The following is a 9,037-nucleotide window of genomic DNA, read 5'->3' on the forward strand; positions in this document are numbered from 1 at the left end:
AGTTACCTGATGCACATCGCGTGATTTGATCACCGGAATTAACATGACCCATCCATGTCAAAGAATACAATGTGAACAACGTGTTCGCGCATCTATTCATGGTCGCTCACGTCAACACAATCGTTGTCATGGAAACAAAAGTAAAGGACGCGGTAGCGTAAACATTGATGACGTGGCTATACGCGCGTTACCATGGTTACCTTGCAGCTATAGCACCATATATGGGAAAGTACACGTCATCGTGACGAGACAAATCTGCTGAATAAAAGGAGGCACTTTCACCAGTTGCTCTACATTATTACCTCTGTGATTGAATACCATTTGTCTTAACAGAGATTATAATAAGGAAGTGATAATGGTGCTTCTGGCAGCTGCAGTCTGCACCCATGCAGGCAAGGCCATCTTGTCCCGGCAGTTTGTGGAGATGACCCGGATACGTATTGAAGCTCTCCTTGCTGCTTTCCCATACCTCATGACCACCGGCAAGCAGCACACCGTCGTGGAGACCGACAGCATCCGCTACGTGTACCAGCCGCTGCTGGGGGGACGTCTCTACATGGTCCTCCTCACCACCAAGAACAGCAACATCCTGGAGGACTTGGAGACACTCAGGCTATTCTCTCAAGTGATTCCAATGTACTGTCCCGTGCTGAAGAAGAGTGAGATAGATTCGAAGCACTGCTTTGACCTGATCTTTGCCTTCGATGAGATGGTGGCACTACTGGGCTACAGGGAGGACGTGACCCCGACACAGATGCTGACGTTCACACAGATGGACTCCCAAGAGGAGAAGGAGTTCCTCGCCAAAAGGATAATCCAGGAGAGAGAGGCCACAGCGGAAGGGATGGAAAAGGCCAGGGAGCTCCAGCAGGCCAGGAGAGAAGCCGAACGCTCTGGGAACAAGATGCAGCCATTCAGCAGAGCGTCTTCAACCCCAGGGTCCATCATCGCCGACACCATTGTGAATCCCACGAAACCCAAGATGGCTCCGCCTCCAATCAGACCCATTCGTAGTGGGACCAGCAGAAGTAAGGCTCTGAAGTTGCATTCCAGAGGGAAAGAGGTGGAAGATTTTGTAGACAAGCTTAAATCTGAAGGCGAGACCATTATGCCTGCTTTTGTTGCGAGGAAAGGGGGCTCAGACACAACCACCAAGACCAACGTGCTGCTACCGTCAGGCGATGACGAGAGTGTGCAGCTTTGCGTGAAGGAGACGATGTCTTTGACATGCAGCCGTGACGGAGGCTTACTGAACATGGAGGTGCTGGGTAAGGTCACAGCCCAAGTCACAGAGAACAACAACCGCATCCGTCTCATTATCAACAACAATGACAAAAGGGGATTTGAGCTGAAGACACATCCCAACATAGATAAGAAGCTGTTCACAGAGGAGTCAGTTATCGGTCTGAAGAACCCAGAGAATTCCTTCCCCCTCAACCAGGATGTATTGCTACTGAAGTGGAGGCTGCAGACCACAGATAAGTCCCTGATACCTCTTACCATAACTTGCTGGCCTTCAGAGGGTGTCAGTGGGTGTGACGTCATCATGGAATATGAGCTGCAGGAAGAGAGCCTTGAACTCAACAATGTGGTCATCAGCATCCCTGTACCAGCTGGCGTGGGTGCTCCAGTGATCGGTGACATTGATGGCGAGTGCGAACACGATAGAAAGCAGAACTTGCTGATGTGGCGGCTCCCCATCGTCGATGCCAACAACAAGAGCGGCTGTCTGGAGTTCAACATCAATGGCCACCCCGACAACTTATACCCTGTCAACGTGTCTTTTGTGTCCAAGCGCAACTACTGCAACGTCCAGGTTACCAAGGTGACCCACGTGGATGGAGACACTCCTGTCAGGTTCTCTTCGGAAACGTCTTTGGTTGTCGACAAATACCAAATTCTATAAAACACTGGTTCTCAACGTCGTGTTCAGGACCATGGACTTGCACTTGTTCAGCTCAAGGTATTTAAAAGGTGTACCATAACCATAAGGCTGTTGTAACTGGTCTACTGTCATGTGTGTGTGATTGTACCCGTTTTAATAAAGAGTATAATATTCATAGGAAAAACTAAGACAGCAATCATTGGTGTAATCATTTGACATTTATTTTTGAGAAAATACAGTCCAGGCAAATAAATGTACAATCTATGACTTCTATTTGTAATCCAACCTTTTCTAAATAAAGCTATGCACAATGATGTGTGAACTTAAATACTAAGTGCGATCAGTTTGTTGGTGGTCCTCACATACAGTAACCTGCACAAACTACAATACAGGATTGTGAATTGTGACATTACAATGTTTTTAAAGGAAATGTCTTTCCTGTGACTGACAACATCTCTGCCTGCATCTCTATTACCAAAATGCAGTAAACTCAATCATCTTGTCATACAAAATATTTTTGGCAGAACAAAGAATATCTCTGTGTGACATTTACAACTAAACTCTTAACAAACTCAACTATTCAGGAGCAATCCTAGACCCATTCAGTGATGTAAACAGGTTTTCAATGTAATGAGTCCCGGGATGCAGGGATGGTCTTTTAGATGAGTCCCCATGGGACATTTTATGAGTCCCACTTCAACGACGTTAGGAGTCATAATGTGCCATTTTTACAAATTGCAGCATTTAACTCCCATTTCATTTTATATGGTTATAATGTGATTATATTAATGTAGAAAACAGAAGAAATGATTATTGTAACTAAAGCTAGCAAAATAAACTAGAATGCAAAACAGTACAGTAGTGCATCCCGTGTTGTTTTATTGCGTCCCTTAACTATAAACTGTGTTTTGGGATGCAAAATGCACCCCATTTTAATCTCTGCCCATATCTAGGCCAGGCCACACTCAAAGCCACAAAACAATGAAGGCATTGCTTGTCCCTTTTCTCCTATACCACCACCACAAACAAACATCCTGTAATGATGTTCAAATCAGTGATTATATCAGATTATATCAGACTACTGATGCCGTCTTGGGTGTTCATTGGTGGCCTCTGTATGGCCGACTCCAGCTCTTGGATTCTGGTCATAGATCTAAAAACAGAAGTTATTGCACATCCATGGGTAGACACAATCAATGTCAATTTCTTTCAACGACAATCACCATAGACAGACTCCTTGGTGCGGTAAAACAAAACAGCTTTTAGACAATGTGGGCAGCAATACCCTTTAAGACCCGAGGTCGATTCTACAAACGCCTTCTAAAAGCAGTAGCTCTCAAACGTGTTTGTGCCAATCATTTGTCAAAAATCTCATGCCGTGCTTACAGCTGCCATTTTTAAATAGCCAACACTAATATGACACGGATGCTCTCCCAGTTTCAATGGGTTAAGGTCTGAACACACTGGAAGCCTTTTTTTGGTGCAATACATTTAATAAAGAACATAAGTATTACACAGTGATTAAGAAAGGCAAGTTAGTTTCATTCAAAACAAGTTCAATTCACCAAAATAGTTCAGTTGTTTGCAGACACATTTCAAATTAAATATTCCTCACATTCCTCCATCTGTGTACAATAAATGGCAGAAACAGATAGACAGCTTACCTGACCCATGAACTGACACTTCCAATTCTGTACTGTCTGTGACCCCATTGGAACAGCAGTGTGGGGAATTTGTACATATTCCAGGTTGAGGTACCTTGGTGTGCACACAAATAAATGATCAGTAAGTGTATGCTATATTGAACATGCCTGTGAAACCAACAGTAACAATGAAATGCATAAACACTACACAAGATTTCACAATACAGGTACAAACTACAAAAGGTAATTACTCCAATCCATGGCCTTGGGATCAAACATAAAAATGTGAGCAGTTTTATATTTCTATTTTTATGATTAGGAACTTCTTTCTTGAAATGTTTACTTTTGCAGATACAAGCTTCATGTTGTGATAATGCTGAGGAGAAAACAAAGAAAACCTACATAAACTAAAGTAATATTGTATGGAAGGCATTGTTGATCCAGCCAGCATGTTATTACTGGTCTGGCTCTCTCCTGCCATCCTGCTGATCTGTGGTGTGGTATAAACCAGAGACAATGACTGTAGTAACTGGCTCTGAACACACCAGTACAATAGATACACGGTAGCATAATACACATTAGAACCTGCAACCCTCTGGTAACATTATGCAACATATTAGCACACCGAGTTAACAAGTAAACTGTGCTACCAACATGAAATAACATAAATGCATCTGTAGATTTACTAAACAATTGTGTACTTTTCTCATGTTGCTCCACTTTTCACAGTCTTCAGACTACTGCACAAGGACTTTCCACAGAAAGGCACAAAGTCTGAAAAAACGGGTGCCATGACAATAGATATTGCACACTAGGGTGGGGTATGCATTCCTGATTTTATTGTTCCCCACTTGCATAGTTCTCAACTTAACCCAAGTAGGCCAGTGCCCAAAAAGTCACAGGTCTAGTAATCCAAACTTTGCAAAACTGACCCGTTTGCAGGTCATTACATGACTTGTCCACAAGAGGGCAGTGCCAGATAGTCTATGATGGTGGCGAAGACTAACCCTTTCTAAATTCATCCCATCTCTCTTGCAGAGTGAACAATTATATCTCCAGGCAGCACCACAATTGTAGCAGCAATAAATACAGCTCTACAAAGACAAATCATTCTGAATAATTATTTCTATCAATCCATATCATTGTTTATGTTATATGAATCCTTGCCTGGTCATCTGAAAGCTAGTGCTTACATTCTTTGACTACCCTCCTTTCTTGAAAATAATGCTTAGACACATCTGTTTTACTCCAGCCAACGTGTACCGGTAAATAATGGCCATTGCCAACTCATTGTTCTTGATGTGTGGTATGGTTTAAACCAGGAACCACTTTCATTTAGTCAATGTTTAGCAGGGGTGGGGTACTTTTTAGGCCTGTTAATTATTGACCCACAATGTATCATTTTATTGTTGTCAGTTCAGATGTTATCCAACTTTTGTTGCTTTTTGAGTAAGGCTTACTGGGCAAGTGAAATAAAGTTTACTTTTTATTTCACACGGGTGTGATAAAAATAAATAAAAGAGTCTTATCTGGGACTCTCCAAAATCAGAATTAGACCAAAACATCTGGCATCAGTTTGTTGGATGATAAATTGTGACTTGTGCGTTCATCCTTGGCTTGCACTGAAACCAACACACTTTTAGCAGCTCATGAACCTGTATTGTAGCCCAGTACACACCTGCTTAAAGATGTGACGCTCTCTTTTCACCAACACATCTTTCACAAGGTCTAGGGGAGAGAGAGAGAAGAGGAATGGTGTATGAGTGTATCAAAGTAAGACTTAACAAATTCAACCTGAAATCACACACACCACACACTTCAAGGGAGAAAGGGTGGCCACCATGTAGCCCAAAATTTTCGATTCTCGTAGAGGTTTTTTTCGATTCTGACGAATCTCTACGAGAGTCTAAACGGAGCTACACCCAAATATCGTCGCGCAGAGCAACGTTTGTGCCTCTAAATCACTCTTACCTTGTACAAATGCAAAATCTAAGCTGCTTTTATTTTTGCCCCACTTGTTTGTGACGTCTACGGAACCATATTAAACCCCGTAAATGCTTATTTTTCAATTTAGATCAGTTTAGACTCTCGTAGAGAGATTCGTCAGAATCGAAAAAAACCTCTACGAGAATCTAAAATGTTGGGCTAGCCACCATGCAGGCACCAGCCCCGACCAACTGGCTCTGTGTGTGGCAGCCAGCCGCCGGCTCACACACACAGAACGTATGCAGTGCCAGTGCACAAATATTAAATACTTTAATATTACTCACACAACCACTTGCTCAATAGTTTGCAGGCTTGCAGCCAGCGAGGGCACTGTTTTTCCTGCTTCTTCTTTGGGGTTTATTAGTTTATTAGCGGTTGACAGACCTGTTTATATAGGGCCTATGCGATACCGCCTCCACCTGGACTGGAGTGTGGAACAGAAGATTATCAGATTATGCTGCCTTCTCGCCTAATGACTCATTTGTTCTTCTGACTTTTCCACAAAATCGGTCGAGCAGCGCAGCAGTTTTAACTGTATATTATTGATCCTTAAACTAACCAATGTTACTTTTTGAGTCACAAAACACAAATGTGTACATGTGTATGATGATGTATTCAGTCAGACAATTTCAGTTTCAGGAATGAATGTCGACGTAGGTATAACGTTTAATTCAGCACCCTGGACAGTGGATCAAGGCAAGACTCTGTTGTATACATGCCACATATTGACATTGTTCATCCAAAAATAATACGTAGGCTATATAAAAAAATAAATAGTTCCTTAAGTTAGCGAGAGCACTGGACCAGGCCGGGCTACTGCTGTAGCTTCTTTGATGCACCAGATGGCACCGAAAGGAAGAGAAGAGAGCAAAGTCCGGCGGTGGTGGTGTCGTCACGCTGTGATAAACAACTCGATCGGGAGGAGCAGACAGTCAGATGACGTATCATGGACTGAAGGTTGTAGTAGTAAATTGAAGTTGTATAATTATGGTCTGCTTGAGCACCGCGGCGTCCCATGCAGCAGACTGGCCGGCCGGCTGACTGCATGTGAGGCGGCAGGGAGGAGGAGAGAATGGGAGACGTCGGCGGGGAGCCCGTCAATAAAAAGGTCTCTTCACTCAAGAACTTCGTGGCCGGAGGAGTCGCCGGAGCCTGCCTTCTTTTCGCTGGGCACCCGCTTGACACTATCAAGGTGACCGATTCTCAAAACGTGCATGGATCAGTTTGATCCATTTTTAGTAATCATGCAAATGGAAATGACAATAGTTATACGATAGCCTACTGTGGCTTCTTTCTTTCTTTCTTTCTTTCTTTCTTTCTTTCTTTCTTTCTTTCTTTCTTTCTTTCTACGAGGTCCTATACTATACTCTGCTCAACACTGTGATTAGTTGAAGGGATTAGTGTAAAACCAGCTTGAAGTCGGAAGTAGGCTGCATGTTTCAAGTGCTGTTCTGTCTGACAGCCAGTTGATGAGCCAAATAAAGCTGTATAGCTGTTGCAGTCTAATGGTTAAGTGGGATGTATTGTATTCTACAGCGGTAACAGGTGTATCATATATACTTATTTTACTTGCATTTGATGTTGTTCAGGAAATGTCTGCTCATCTTAAATAGAGCATGCCACTGAGCTCAAGGGCAATGTTGGGACTCGAGTATGTCTCTTAACATTTAACGTGTTCTGGTGTGGGAGACCACACATGACCCACAGGTAGAATATGACGGCAAGAATGCGTCTGATACTGTCTGACCTGACGAAGATCTGTCAAGATCGAAACATTGTCATTTGTTAATTCAATAAATTCTTTATCAAAAGCTGGGTGGGAATACCACTGATTTTCAACAATTTACTATGTCATTAATATACCTTATAGAGCTGTTGTGTGGAAATAAAATAAAAAACACACACAACAGCTGTGAGGTATATTAATGTCATAGTAAAATGTTGAAAACGAGTGGAATGCCCCCTTTAACCAGCAGCATCCCTTTCTGCTAACATTAGAGACAGAGAAATGAGGGAGCGAGCAGGGAATAAAGTTCTTAGAAACGGAAGGTGTTAAGAGAGGGGGGCCAGTGTCCGGTGACAGGTGGAGTCTGGAGAGAGTATGTGGCACTCATGAATGATACAGAACACTGCACTGCCAGCGGGACTGCACTGTTTCTTCAAGACTCAGCTTTAACACTATATCCAGCCGATAAGAACCTCCTATACCAAAAGGACATACTTTGATTCTATCCAAGTCGATGTGTATAAGTTGAAAGAGAGCCAGAGAAAAGTCTGGAATGTAGGGTGTCCAACGATCTATTTAGAATCTATTTATAGTTCACATATAACATACTGTTCCCTGCACTGATTTCCCTCTGCCTGTTATAGTAGCCAGACTATAGCCACTGCTAACCCAACACTGGGTAGCAGTAGCACCTACCATTTTGTAGTCGCGCGTGGGTTCCAATCCAATCAAATAACTCATTATTGACTATGCTGCAAAATATGTTCTGCATCTCATGACTACTGATTGATCGTCTGTATAGTGTCTGCTTTTTTACTTTTTTGAGTGGTGCAACCACTCCTACAACCAGCTTGCAATGTCCTCGTACCTGTTTGTGTGTCTGTGTAAGCACCTGTTTGTGTGTCTGTGTAAGCACGAGTATGTGACTTAATAATAGCAGTAGGGGGCGCCAGAAACAGTGAGAGGGGTAGTGACTCTAATGAGAGAGAGTGAGGAGTGAGAGAGAGAGAGGGGGGGGGGGGGGGGATTGCACCACTCAGTTCACACGTGTGTGATTTTTTTTTTTAGTCTTTACTGTTGACTGCGAATGATTTCGGTCTGGGAGGAGACAGAGCTTTAGCCCATTCTGACCTGAGATCAGATTCTTACGAGGTTTCCACTGGACACACACACACTGGTCTGATTAACCCATTCTGACCTGAGATCAGATTCTAAAAAATGTCAGTGGCTCTTCGATTTTTCAAAAAATAGCAGACCTACAAGCTCATAGCGCGCCACCGAGTGGCGCGCTATGAGCTTGTAGATCTGCTATTTTTCAATAGCTAAAGCATGACATGATGCCGACACCAAAATGGGTTCCCGTTCAGAATATGGTTAACCTTGAAAAACAAAAGGCTCACACTATAGGTTCACGAGGACAACTGTTCTTCCTTATCAGTAAACCAGAGAAACAGACACCAGAGGGAGTTTCCCTTGGTATCACGCAGCACCGTTCAGTATACTGCTGCCCCTCCCCAAAGCATGCACAATGCACATGTCGGGTTATTGTGCATGTCAGATTATTAGTGTGTTTCAATAATTGTTATTGATAATCCATGCTTTCCAGGTAAGGTTGCAGACTCAACCTAAAGCCTCCTGTAGTCAGAATGTACTCTACGCGGGAGCATACGACTGCTTCCGCAAGACGGTCTCTAAAGAGGTGAGCGTGACTGTACACGCGCACACGCACACGCACACACACACACGCACACACACACACACGCACACACACACACACACACACACACACACATTTAA

At 43.2% G+C, this 9,037-nt stretch overlaps 2 protein-coding genes and 1 long non-coding RNA gene across 6 annotated transcripts in view; 2 read left to right on the top strand and 1 right to left on the bottom strand.

The window, feature by feature from the left end:
• Positions 1 to 355: 355 nt before the first annotated feature.
• Positions 356 to 1,906, top strand: LOC310862460 (coatomer subunit delta-like; the record flags this gene model as incomplete). Its single annotated transcript, XM_083770385.1, has 1 exon — positions 356 to 1,906. One exon carries the CDS (start codon positions 356 to 358, stop codon positions 1,904 to 1,906), a length of 1,551 nt encoding a protein of 516 aa, XP_083626511.1.
• A 240-nt stretch (positions 1,907 to 2,146) lies between these two features.
• Positions 2,147 to 5,256, bottom strand: LOC310861153. Its single transcript, XR_014569470.1, has 3 exons — positions 5,207 to 5,256; positions 3,550 to 3,643; positions 2,147 to 3,038 (listed from the first exon to the last, which is right to left on the bottom strand). It is a non-coding gene; the product is annotated as an uncharacterized lncRNA (long non-coding RNA).
• Positions 5,257 to 6,457: 1,201 nt separating this feature from the next.
• The window catches only part of LOC310862439 (mitochondrial carnitine/acylcarnitine carrier protein-like), a 9,211-nt gene continuing 6,631 nt past the window's right edge, over positions 6,458 to 9,037 (top strand). For 2 of the 4 annotated variants that reach the window (XM_083770350.1, XM_083770349.1), the window contains exons 1-2: positions 6,461 to 6,706; positions 8,847 to 8,939. In XM_083770350.1, coding sequence (XP_083626476.1) covers positions 6,587 to 6,706; positions 8,847 to 8,939 — 213 coding nt within the window. In that variant the 5' untranslated portion in view covers positions 6,461 to 6,586. Of the gene's footprint in view, positions 6,707 to 8,846; positions 8,940 to 9,037 lie in introns of all 4 variants that reach the window. The other 2 variants (XR_014569570.1, XM_083770348.1) reach the window with 2 other exon arrangements.

The sequence above is a fragment of the Protomyctophum parallelum genome, assembly GCF_964188405.1.
Source record: "Protomyctophum parallelum genome assembly, chromosome: 7".
Lineage (NCBI taxonomy): Eukaryota > Metazoa > Chordata > Actinopteri > Myctophiformes > Myctophidae > Protomyctophum > Protomyctophum parallelum.